Genomic DNA, 13,704 nt, shown 5'->3' on the forward strand with positions numbered 1-13,704 from the left:
TATTATAGATTATAAGGCAGCTACATTATATTTTATTTCAGCAATGTGACACTTTTAAATATGGCCACCAGGTGACACTGTTTAGTCTCAAATGACTAGAAAAAGAACACACACGTTTATATCTTTAGTAAATCCAGAACTAACTTGTGATAACTCCATTGTCCCAAAAATCCCATCAACACATTACAATTTATTATAAATAAAACAAATACATTGTATATTTGTCTATGGCAGGATTTAAATAAGGCATCCAGTGAATATCTTGGAAAAAATGTGTTCTCTGCAGTAAATTAAATTGAGGAGAAGATGCTGATGACTTAATACAGCATCAAGTATGCCAAATAAAATCCAAAGAAACATTGAATAAATCCCAGCCTAAAAACCAAAACGTGACCATGGGTAACAAATAGAAATAATGATAGGGACACAAAAGCCTGACCTTTTTAGCGTCTACCCAAATCTTTGCATGTAGTTTGCAATAAATTAGATGAGCCACACAGTTTGGAAGGTGAGTGGGTAAGAATGTGTCATGGTATCCATGTCAATGCATGTTTGCTATTGTAATTACATGTTGTATAAACACTACTGCTTTCTCATGCCCTGTAAATATACAACATGTGTCTATGTGTATTGTTTTGCAGCCATGACTCCTGTGGGTTTTTTAAATGTAGAAATCCCTCTCAATCAGAGTGATGACTGTAAAATGAGTCAATATCAATGTTAACTACATAATGCCCTGCACTCAAACAACCGTACAACCATCCTTTGAATTAAAGTGCATGATCCAGAACTTCCCATGGTGGTAAGTGGATCATAATCAATTTTTAATAGGCTTTTTTTCCCCTTTACTTTAAATTACCTGAGGATTCTTAACTCCAATAGAATGTATTTACTTTTTCTTTTGTCTTCACAGAATGGTACCAGTGATGGCAGCAAAGCAGAACCATAAATGACATACTGCTATAAGAAAAGGTACTTTCAACATTCCACACACACACACAAATAGACTTTACCAAGCAGGTGTTAAAGAAAGTAACATTGCTATACATGTTAAATAATTCTAGCAATACCTAAACGACACTACGATAAGGTGATAATGTCACCCTCCAGATTGTGTCAGTCAGGCTTCCTCAATAAGTGGGTAGTTTTACTTGATTGTAGTTTTATTTGGTTTCATTATGCGTTGCTTAGCGTATCTGTATATGTTTTTTGTTAAATATTTTGGATAATTCCACTTTGTAGTGAAATCCTTTAACCACTGTCTTTTTTTTTTTTTTTACATACGTAGCTCCTTTTTTAATTTTGTACGATTAAATTGCCTGCATACGTCATCATCATGGCGCCGATGAAGGCTGCCTCGGTGCTCTCGTGCGCTCTGTTTTGTTTGTTTTTGTGCATAAATTGTGTTTACCAAATATGTGTTGTATGTGTTTTATGTTGCACGATTGCACCAAGAAAAATTCCTAGTTTGTGAACCCGTTCTCAAACAATAGCAATAAAACTATTCTGATTCTGATTCTGATTCTGAATATTCGCACTAATCAAAAATTTGGACCAACCTCCCCATGCTCCTATTAAGGGTTGCTCTACTTCTGACTGGTACTGTCCATTTATGACAAATATAAATAGGACTCCTGCTTTTCTTAATCTAAACCGGGGGTCAGCAACCCGCGGCTCTAGACCCGCATGCGGCTCCTTAGCGCCGCCCTAGTGGCTTCCTGGACTTCTTTCAGAGATGTGTGACAATGGAAAAAATTAAGAAAAAAAAAAAAGTTTTAATATATTTTCTGTAGGAGAAATTGTCCTACTAATTTCAGCGATCATTGAACTCAAGTTTGTTTACATGTACAACTTTCTCCCATGCTGCCACAGAAAGACGTGTTTTATGCCACTCCTTCTTTAAGTTAAAGTTAAAAGTTAAAGTACTAATGATTGTCACACACACTAGGTGTGGTGAAATTTGTCCTCTGCATTTGACCCATCCCCTTGTTCACCCCCTGGGAGGTGAGGGGAGCAGTGGGCAGCAGCGGTGCCGCGCCCGGGAATCATTTTGGTGATTTAACCCCCAATTCCAACCCTTGGTGCTGAGTGCCAAGCAGGGAGGTAATGGGTCCCATTTTTTTTATAGTCTTTGGTATGACTCGGCCGGGGTTTGAACTCACAACCTACTGATCTCAGGGCGGACACTCTAACCACTAGGCCACTGAGTAGGTCACTAGGCCACTGAGTAGGTCTCATTTTGTCCACCAAACGTTATATGCTGTGCGTGAATGCACAAAGGAGAGCTTTGTTGACTTTATTGATTTGCTGAGGTGCTTATCTGGCATATTTGGTCAATCTATGACTGATAATCGATGCTAACATGCTATTTAGGCTAGCTGTATGTACATATTGCATCATTATGCCTTGTTTGTATGTATATTTGAGCTCATTTAATTTCCTTTACTTATGTCCTCTGTGTATTTAATTTATATTTGCATGTCTCATGACACATTATCTGTATGTAATATTGGCTTCATTTCTGATAGTTGTTTGTGTGCCATGTTGTTCCAGACCACAGCAAACGTTACCCAGCTTGCAAATATTGTAATAAATCCATTAGAAGGAGGCAGCCTGCCGTTTTCTTTAACATGGACACACACATCTATACCTTTGGCCATTCTGAGCCAGTAATTTCCAGAAGTTATCTCATCCTCTGACAAGCTTCCATTTCACTAATTTTTTCCAATGTTGCAAAAATGTGTAGAATAAAAATTAAAATACAACATTTCTGTCAACGAAGATTTGCGTCAGCCTTTTTTTGCGGCTCCAGACAGATTTTTCTTTTTGTATTTTTTGTCCAATATGGCTCTTTCAACATTTTGGGTTGCCGACCCCTGCTCTAAACTACTCACATGTCCTCCAGCTTTCAGAGCACCGCAATAATTCCTGTTGTTTTTTTGTGTGCATTCCGAAAGTGGAACAACTTTTCCCCCCACCCCTCTATTACTGTTAACCACCCAGTGTCTCCTCTTTAATTAGGGAAGATCTACACTGTGCCGACACTTTTACTGAGACAGATGGACCCTTTTTTTCCCCCCCACCCAGAAGAGTCTATTAAGTACACCTGCATGTGCATATGTTCTTGCATGATTCACACTTTTTCATTTCTTTTTTTCGTGCATCCGCCAATGAGTGGGGTTCTCTGTGCTCTGTTATGTTGGGAGAGATCCACCGTTTAGCAACAAACAAAAAAACCTCTGTGGACCATAAGTGTTCTGAAGTGAACTACAGCTACACTGTTGTGTACCATTTTTACTATGAGTAAAAGGTCCATTGTATACTATTGTTAAGTTGTGAAAAGTGTATTTAAAGTGTGTTGCCCAAAATGTAGTGAAGATGCTGAAATAATTTGTTTTCTGTTCAACTAAATTGTTTTGGGCTCGACATTTCTAGAAAGCTAAGGACCGGGGGCCAGACTTCTCTCTTCACCATTATTCATATTTTGTTTATTCCTGAGAACAAGCGTCCTCTGAAGATTTGGTCTATTTATTTTGTCTGAGTTACAGGAGTGCTCGGCTGTTGCAAAAAAAACTAGTCAAAGATCATCTCTATGACCGCACTCTAGTGTTTGTAAGAATCTGCTGCAAAAATGTGAGTCTCTCACAAGTTTTTTGAACTTAACTGAACCAGTCACAGCCCAAATGTTGAAAAGGAGTGGCCCTAAGTGGAACACTACTAGTAGAACTAGACTTAGACTTAGACAAACGTTATTGATCCACAAGGGAAATTGTTTAAAGCTTACAGCACCTGGTTTTCCCAGGCAGTCTCCCATCCAAGTACTAACCAGGCCCGATCCTGCTAAGCTTACGAGATCGGGCGAGGTCAGGGTAGTATGGCCAAATAAATAAAATTAAATACATTGAACAAATGACAACTGAATGCATTTGAAGTAAACAAGCTACAGCAACACCTTAGTTACATAAACCACATTACAAAAAAAAAAAAGGTAACCTCAAAAAAGGAGAGCACTTAAAGATGTGCCCTGAGGACTTCCTCAGTTCTGTAAATATCAAGTTTGGACTCCAGTGATCTGATGTATGATTGCAAGCAAGGTTAAAATGTCAATGCAAGGATCTGCCAATGTGTTTACAGTAGCCCAGGTTCCTCTATAGAACAAGATCACTTTAGTGTTTCTAGGAATTTGCTACAAAAATATTTGTCTTCCAAGTTTTTAATTGAACTTGGTGTTATTTCTGCTGCAAGTTGAATAGCCCTGCCTTAGTGTAAATGTGCCGTTTTGTGTGTCTGTAGCTTAAATGTTAATAAGCTTTGTCCACACCTGTCTCCTACAATTATTTTTACATCTACTCTACACGTCCAATGCAATAGAGGCCAAGTATCCCATACAACAATGAAACATTAAGGATTAGAACAAGAGAACACAAACAGGAACATTAACATATTGCTATGTTGGCTACAGTGCTAACATTATATCCACATTTTAACTAAATTGTTCTATACGTTGAAGAAAAACAATGATACAACTTGCAGCTCACATGTATGCAGGTGACTGGTGGATAGTTGGCAGAGCTCCAGGCTTCATTTTAAGATGTGTAGTGAAGCCTCTGAAGTGGTGGGCACATTCACAGGGACGGGTCAGCCAGCAATAAGTAAGGCTCTATCGGTACACATATGACTGTTCTATCATCATTAAAACTCCATTTTGCATAATAAGGCACTTTTAAAAATGTATATTGGACAATTGAACAATTGTGGCAATTACAGAAAGTGACTGCTCACAAAGACGCTGCAAATAAGCTTCATATGAAGGACTTTATGAACTGAGCAGCATAAGAATCTGGTCATGTGCGTAATCGCGCTGGACCAATAATATCACTTGATATATGTGTAATAAATATTCACACAGTAATAAACCTCATCTGAACACAATCCCTATTGAAAGTGACAGCAGTGAAACACTTGGTTTGCTGCAATTTAGCATCTGTCATCGCCTTTTAAGTGCACAGTGAACTGTTTTCACTTATATTTTGGAGGCTTGTAGATTTTGGGGGAAACAAAACAGAGATGTTAGTATACAGTGTCGTACACCGACCTCAACCATACTTGTTCTGGAACGGTTTCCTAGTTTCCTCTTTTTTTTATATGTTGCAATTTGACACAAAGTTGGATGCAACTTACAAGATCCATATCTATATATATATAGTAGTACCTCAATTTACAGCTTAATTGGTTCTGTGACGGAGCTTTTAACTCAAAACACTTGCATCTTCACATCGGCGTCTCCCATTTAAATGAATTGAAATCAATTTAATTGGTGCTTGGCCCCACAAAACACATGTGAAATTCCTTTAAAAAATCTTGCATAAAAATAATACAATGAAATGTTATGTTATTGTTTATTTATAAAACTTTTTTTTTTAAATGTTAAATGTACTCCAAACAACTAAAGTAGTTTTATGAAGTAATGTAATAATTGACCTTGGAAAGCAGACTACAGTATATCCTTTGACAAATCTCTTAGACTAATCTCATCCGTTAGATTTTGGCCATTGTCATCAGTTATTTCTATGGCGTTTTTTTGAGCGAAGTTACTAAATTGTGGTGATAGTAGTGTATACTGATTGCAGGTCACTACTTGTCAGTATGACGTAAATCTAGCCGCTTTAAGGTGATGCTTTCAGATACCTATACAAGGATTACAGTCCATTACTAAAGCGAACATTACAAAGGTCTCCTTCAAATCGAATTGTCAAATCTTCTACTATTTGAAGCCAGCCCTGCTCGCAAATGCTATGCTCCAACTGCTTCGCCAAGTCTGCCACACTGTGTTTGATCATTTATTTCTTTAAATCCATGAATATCGTCCACTTCTTCCGAGCGCTGTCCTTTACACTCACTTTCTTCCTTCCCATGCTTGGAAAAACAAAGTTATGTTGATCTCTAGCTATAAGTGAGATCTTTTGGAGTTCACTGTAACTTTTGCTATGCCAATTAATTGCATAGACCAGGGGTGTCAAACTGGTTTTCATTGAGGGCTACATCACAGTTATGGTTGCCCTCAGAGGGCCGCATTTAACAATGAATAATATATGAATATACATGTGTGTATATATATATATATATATATACTAAATTAACAATATATTTTTTTACATAAGCTGCAAAAAAAAAAATAATAATAATTTTACTTTAAAAACTGGCAGCTCAGTCACCAGAATTTCACAGTAAAAGCAGTGTTTTGTTTTTTTACAGCATATAAAAAAATTTAATAAATGGAATGGAATGGAAAAACAATACCACAACAGAGCTGCCAGTTTTTTTTTAGTTTTTTTTTTTTACCATAAAATCTTGTTGTTTTAATGTTTTAACTGTTTTAGTGTCTTACTGTGTATGGAAAAAAACAGTACCAAAGTTGATTTTACGGTTAAAAAAAACCTCAGTCGGCGGAATTTAACCGTAAAATCTATTGTCAATTTTACAGTCTTGATAATTGATAATTTTGTTTGAAATCATAAGTCAAGCAGATATTTAACTGCTTTTTTAGTTAAAAAAAAAAAATATTTTTTTGATTTTGATAATATTGAATTTTAAAAGATGTGCAATTGCATGCAGTACAAGACTTTTAATGTCAAAAGGCAAAGAACAAATATATTTAGTAAGAAAAGATTAATCATTTTATTAACACATATTATTTTCAGGCTTTCGCGGGCCACATTAAATAAAGTGGCGGGCCACATTTGGCCCCCGGGCCTTGAGTTTGACACCTGTGGCATAGACGCTTGTAACTTAAATTTTGACTTGCAACTTAAAGCATATCTTAAAACACTCTTAAATTGAGGTACCACCGTAAATTCTTGGAATCTGGATGGTTAAACAAGATGTCTATCTTTTAAAAATACATTCTTTTCGGGCGCTCATTTAAAGTCAATAATAGTCCACAGATGTCGTTAATCTTCCTGGATGCCATTAATCTTTCTATCTGATCTACTTTAGGAACACTCCTGACATCGGACGAGGAATCCTGTGCCAGTTCACACACATAAATCCCAATTGGAGAGCAGGTATGACTGTGCATGTATCATCCAGTCGTCTCATTTGTTTATATTGGGACGTTGCCTCTCGCACCGTGCCTGTACTTACACATCCACTCTTTACACACTTTTGTCTTTTTTCCCCTCTCTTCCCTGCTGGATTCTCCTTCGTTCCATGCACACATTGACAACCACGCACACAAAGCCCAATCTCCACACCGCCTCCAGGCAGGGGGTTTTATAGGCAGTGTCATGCAGGTTAGGTCCCTCTCTCCTGGGGGTTCGCCTGCAGGCAACCTACAAGAAAAAAAGAGTGGAGTGGGTTAGAATAAAAAAGATAAAGATATGTGGAGTGGATGGTGAATAGAATGCAGGGAATGAAAGAGAGATCTTGAGAATGAGAGGGGAGTTCAGGCAGGGTTCTGATTGGGGGTGCGAGGAGGGGTAGGGGTGGAGTCAGAGGGGGCTCTGCTATTTGTAGATCCTTGTGATGGATGACTGGTGTGTGTGTGTGTGTGTGTGTGTGCGTGTGTGTTAGAGAGAGAGAGAGCGAGGCTTTTTTTCATCCTGCTCTTTGCTCCTGTTCCCTCTCTCTTTAGGCAAGCAGAGCAGAGTGGGACTGAGTGAGCGGAGACACACCACAGCCACTCTACACAGAGCCAACACAGTAGAAGAGTTCGCAAGGAGACAATAAGAGACAAAAATACAGCTTTTTAAAAAAAAAATAAAAAAATTTGGGACATCAAACTGAAAAAGAAAAAGGGATTTGCCTTGCTTCACTCCCCCAGAGGAAATTATTATATTTACAATAAATATAGACTTTTTTTGTATTTTTGCAGAAAAAAAAGAAGGAATAATTAAAAGCCGGACTGGGATGCCAGACAGAGGTTTTGGAGCAGGTATGGCCAAGCTGACAGGACCGCCGCTCTGGATGTGCAGCTTGATGCTGGCTTGTGCCCTGCTGATGGGCAGCGCTGGAGCCTGCCCTGCCTTGTGTACCTGCAGCGGCACCACGGTCGACTGCCACGGACTGGGGCTCAGGACCATGCCGAGGAATATCCCACGCAACACTGAGAGATTGTGAGTGCTCTATTTTTATTTATTTATTTATTTATTTTAACAATATGATCACTAAGCATGCTTGTCAAGCTGTGTGTATGCATTAGGCATGAAGATCTGGAGAGTTAGATCACATATAGATCATATATAGATCAAATATATAGATCATATATGGATCAAACCTGATGGTTTTTGGATTTTAAATGCATGAGAGAAAACTTCTCTAAATTAACTTAAAAAGTTAGTAAGAGTTAAAGTGAAATAGCTCACTCCATTCCTTTACGGGGGCCCCTTCAGTCATGGCCCTAAACACTCACTACACAAATTGTTAAATCATGTAGAAAATAAAGCAAATCTGCTCCTTAAGTGAGTCTTCCACCAGGATCTTGTAGCTGTCTTGTAAAAACCGATCAAGAAGAGGGGGGAGAGGAGAGTTTAGTTTCTTCCGTTTTTTTTTTCCTGACGTTTGTTCTGAAATATTCATCAGTAAATCAGAAGTGAGGAGTGTAAGAGGAAATAGATTGTTCTATTTCAGCTTTTAGAATATCAGTGGTGAATAAAACATGCGGTGGGAACAGAGGCGGAGGGGGGGAGCTGCGGCGTTGGCACAGTGGGAAATGGCTGCATATGTAATGCTTTTCATATTTAATTTCTAACAACACCTTTTTTTTGTTGTTGGTTCCTGACAGTCTGCAATGCCTCCTGTGCACACGTAGAGAGGGAACATGGGCGTTTGGGGTTTTTCTTTCACATGAAAAGTGAAGTTATGGGGGGTGGAGGGGCAGAGTTGTTGGTGCACTTTAAGGTCATGTCCAATATGATTCCATTAGATTGTTTTGCATGCAAATGGAGCTTCTCCACAGTGGCGTTCTATTCAGCTATTAGGGCCATCCTCTCCTGCAGGCTGTTGTATGAGGTGATAAATCAAGGTGAATGAGTAGGCCAACACAGCACACCTTTGCATGCCTAGATTTATTCTTGAATTGGTATGCATCAAAAACAGCTGGAATCAAGTCTGCTAGAATGATAGTGAGACTAAATGTTGTTTTAAGCACATTTATTGTGTGACTGCTGACAAGCAGTCACACAATAATAAAGATTTCCACCAAAAATTCCCCAAAGTGGACCCAGTTTTTATCCGATCGGAACCTTTTGAGATTAAAATGTTCAACTCGGCCGGGACACCGTCACAACCATTTTGTTATTTTCCCCAAATTCCCACATGACCTGAAATTCCAGGTTTTCCAGGAAATGTTGCACATTAAAAATGATTTGCCCAATTTTCAAGCTTGCACAATTTGCACATTTCTCACCCGATTTGAACCGTTCTACCATCCACACACTCCACCCACCCTGGACATTCAAGCCAAGTTAAAAAATGTCCGTGATTACCAGGAATTCCCACTTTTAAATACCACTGTTTTTACCAGTGGCGTGCGGTGAGGTTAATGTCTGGTGAGGCACGACTGCATCATCACAGTCAGATTTACAAACATATGAACCTGCAGTGCAGGTGTACCTAATGTTGTGTCCCTGCGGTCGTTCGCGGCTCCTGCAGCGCGAGCATTGTTGTTTTTGCACTTTTTGGCTTCTTAAGTGACTTTTTTTTGGGTGGATTCGGTCTTGCACGTGGAGGGTTTGGGTGTGGGCTTTGGTTGGTGTGGCCGCGGCGCTCCCGTCGGGGGTGCATTCTGCGGCGGAGGTGCTTGGCACCAGGAGGCGGGGTTATGAGACGAGCCTCCAGTTTTATGATCGCTCAGCACAAGAAATACGTTACACACATACAGATGTTGACAAAATACACTGTACATTATATACCTCAGCTAACTAAACTATGGAAATGTATAATATAATTCATATAGCAATACGGTCTCACTGCACAGCAGGCCAGCAGTTAGCCGAGTCATTGCGCACAATCCATGTTGAGGCACAAATCAGTGACGTGCCTCAACTGGCTGCTGATCACCGCACCGTCTCTTCTCAGTATTTGAACGGCAAATGTGAAAATAAAAATAAAAATAATCTAAAACTGGTGAAGTTAAATGGAAAATAACTTTAGTATTATCACTGGATACATATAACAATTTAATTATTTATTTTTTCTTTTTACTTTTTTTTCCTTTCCATGATGGCAGGTGAGGCCGTGCCTCCCCTGCCTATAGTGACGGCACGCCACTGGTTTTTACCCATTTTTGACTACTAATCTGATTTCAACCATTCCACCATGAGTGTTCCTCTTATTCAGGACATTCAAGACATTTTTTTTGACAGAAAAATTCTCGCTTTTCCCTGTTTTTACGTAACACCTATTCTGTAATAAAAATTGTTCGTACTTCCACATTTTTCTACTGATTCAGAAAATTCTAACGGCAACCCACTCAGTTCATACAGGGCCTTTGTGCTATGGTCCATAGTCTACAAAATTTCCACTTTTCAAATTTTCATGAAATTCACATTTAAACAAATGGGGATTTTTAATTTCTACAACTCCCACATTTCTCATCCGATTCAGACCCTTCCACCATCCACACACTCCACTCTTCCTGGACATTCAAGCCAACGTGTTTCCCCGGTTCTGAAAATGATTGTTTTTCCTGAACTTTTCCCCATTGAAAATGAAAAGGCAATACACAAACCTCTTCATATCCCACATTTTTCATCCGATTCCAACCGCTCCACCATGCACACACTCCACTTATCCTGGACATTCAAGCATTTAATTTCGACTAAGACGGCTCACGCGTTTCCACAGCTTGCGCATATAGCATTCACACGCAATTTCTACAGAAAATGCACAGGTTGTAGTTAGGTGTGATGTATAAAAAACTTCACTTGCATGGTAAAGGAAGTATAAGGTGCTCACATTGTATGAATTAATGTCTGTTTGCATTCGTGTTTAAAGCTTTTTGGGAAATACTGTGTTAAAACAGGAGGGGGAGGGGTTTATGGGGAAAATGTGTGCGCTGATGGCGTGGCCATAGACAGTAGAAACCTATTTGCACTTGTCAATGCTCCTCAGACTCGTGACTATAATGACACTGTGAGGCTCACCAGATTAAGATTCCTTCTCTTATCTTTTAAACACTTTTTCTTACCTCTGTTTTTTCATTTGCCTTTCATTTTTAGACATTCACCTTTATTAATTCACGTCTTAAAATCTACACTTGGTTGTATTATCTCATGTTCGTTCGTCCCACCTTTATATTTTAGGTAGGCAGATATTGATCAGACTCTGCTACTTTATCTCCCTGCTGTCGAGATTAGGCGCGTGTGCCTCATCTGTGTGAATGAGTGGATTTGCAGAGGGGGAGGAGCTGGGTGTTAACACGGGTGTGTCCTTCTTTTAATTGCAAAGAAGCCAGCATATTGACAAGTATCACCAGGAGGTACCATATACCCTGCAATGAGACTCAGGACTTGTTTGGAAATCACCCAACCTGCAAACAATATATCACACAAGTGAGCACAACCTTCACATTTTATCATAGTCTATTAATTTAAAGCAGAGGTGTCCTAATATTTCACATTCAGAATAATTGAAGGATGCACGGGGGTCACTTTGATACGTTTTGGCAATTAGAGATGCTAAAATCAAACCAGTGTATGTCAGTATATGCTAAGATAGCTAAAAAACATCCACATTAGCTTTTTGTTATAGGTGACAAAGGGAATTATTTTACTATCTAATAATAGTGTAAAACAATAACAGTCACAGTGGCTTACACTTATATTGCATCTCATAAATTTGACAGCCAAACTGTAGCCATTCATCATCGCAAGAAAGAAAAAGTCCTAAAGATGAAGTACTTTTATTGACGCACGTTATTTTCAGGCTTCGTGGACACATAAAATGAAGTGGCGGCCCAGATATGGCACCCGGGCATATGCGGTTTAGGGGGATTCAAGATTGCCATAATATATCACATATAACTATAAACTGCTCAGGGTGTGCGTGTCACGATTACACTAAACAATGAAGTTAATTTAAAGGCCACAAAATAGTGGCCTGCCGACCGCAAATGGCCCACGGGCCGTGAGTTTGATATCCCTGACTTACGTTGTATAATGTAGGAGTGTTCCTTTCAAACGTACAACACGGGGGTCCAAACTTGTGACATAACTCAAGGCACCCCTTTAAGTCCTCTTCTTTTTGGCAGTTACCTAAATTACATTACGAAAGAAATGTTTAACTAAAGTGTTGCTGTAACTTGTTTACTTCAGATGCATTCAGTAGTTATTTGTTAAACTTCTTTAGTTACACGAGTAGTGTTCCTCAAGGTTCCATTTAAAGTCTTCTCTTTTTCATCATTTGGGCTATTCAACTGGGCGCCAGCAAGTTCAGTTCTAAAGAATTGTGCAAAAGTCAAACATTTTACCCACTTCTCTAAAGTGGGCTGGCTCAAGGTGGAGGACAGAGTTAAACAACTTGCATTGAGCCTAGTCTATAAAATCCGCTACACCTCCCTGATACCGAAGTACATGTCAAACTACTTCCTTAACGTAAAAGACCGCCATAACCACAACACCAGGGGGAGCTCCACTAACCACGTTAAACCCAGATTCCGAACTAACAAAGGTCTTAACTCATTCTCTTTCTATGCCACATCAATGTGGAATGCGCTCCCAACAGGTATAAAAGAAAGGGTATCTCTATCCTCCTTCAAAACCGCAATAAAAGTTCACCTCCAGGCAGCTACAACCCTAAACTAACTCCCTCCCCGGATTGCTAATAATCAAATGTAAACAATCAAATGCAGATACTTTTTCTTATGCCTTCTGATCGCTCGCTCTCTCTCTCTCTCTCTCTCTCTCTCTCTCTCTCTCTCTCTCTCTCTCTCTCTCTCTCTTTCTCTCTCTCTCTATGTCCACTACTTGATGTCCATATCCTACCCCCCCCCCCCTCCACACCCCTGATTGTAAATAATGTAAATAATTCAATGTGATTATCTTGTGTGATGACTGTATTATGATGATAGTATATATGATAGTATATATCTGTATCATGAATCAATTTAAGTGGACCCCGACTTAAACAAGTTGAAAAACTTATTCGGGTGTTACCATTTAGTGGTCAATTGTACGGAATATGTACTTCACTGTGCAACCTACTAATAAAAGTCTCAATCAATCAATCAATCAAAACATTCTTATAAACACTATAATGTTTTACTGATGGTCCTTAAAAGCAGCAGAGCGCTTCTGTAACTCTGGCAAAATAAATAGACTAATAACAATTTAGTTAAATATCTCTGCGATAAAGGTTTGGTGTGATGCTGTTTCTGAGTTCACTTACTATCTTCAAAAAAATGCAAAAGTCTTCTCCTTTTTTTCCACATAACTTTTATAATAAGCATGTTACAAGCGTGTTCAAACTGTCTGCTAAGCATCAAAGGTATCTTTTGAGTTTCTGAACTCACCTTTGACCCACTGGCCTCCTCTTCTGACACAGCTGTTATATTTTTGATTGCTCTCATGAGAGATGTTACCCTGTCAAGGGCATTTATGTGTCAAAGCCATAAATTGGTTTTAGGGCTCACATTGTGAAGACTTTAGGGATGCATGGGGTTGAATATCAGTGTTTTGTCTCCTGAAAAGGATGGAAACACATGTA

General features: G+C 39.0%; 1 protein-coding gene across 1 annotated transcript in view; it reads left to right on the forward strand.

Moving 5' to 3' along the window:
• Positions 1-761: 761 nt before the first annotated feature.
• slit1a (slit homolog 1a (Drosophila)) overlaps positions 762-13,704 on the forward strand; it is a 317,948-nt gene continuing 305,005 nt past the window's right edge. Inside the window, 3 exon segments of the mRNA XM_062058155.1 lie at positions 762-972; positions 6,997-7,064; positions 7,634-8,114. Of these exon segments, the coding sequence (XP_061914139.1) occupies positions 7,909-8,114 (206 nt within the window). The 5' untranslated portion in view covers positions 762-972; positions 6,997-7,064; positions 7,634-7,908.

The sequence above is a fragment of the Entelurus aequoreus genome, linkage group LG09 (genome assembly GCF_033978785.1).
Source record: "Entelurus aequoreus isolate RoL-2023_Sb linkage group LG09, RoL_Eaeq_v1.1, whole genome shotgun sequence".
NCBI classification, from domain to species: Eukaryota; Metazoa; Chordata; class Actinopteri; order Syngnathiformes; family Syngnathidae; genus Entelurus; species Entelurus aequoreus.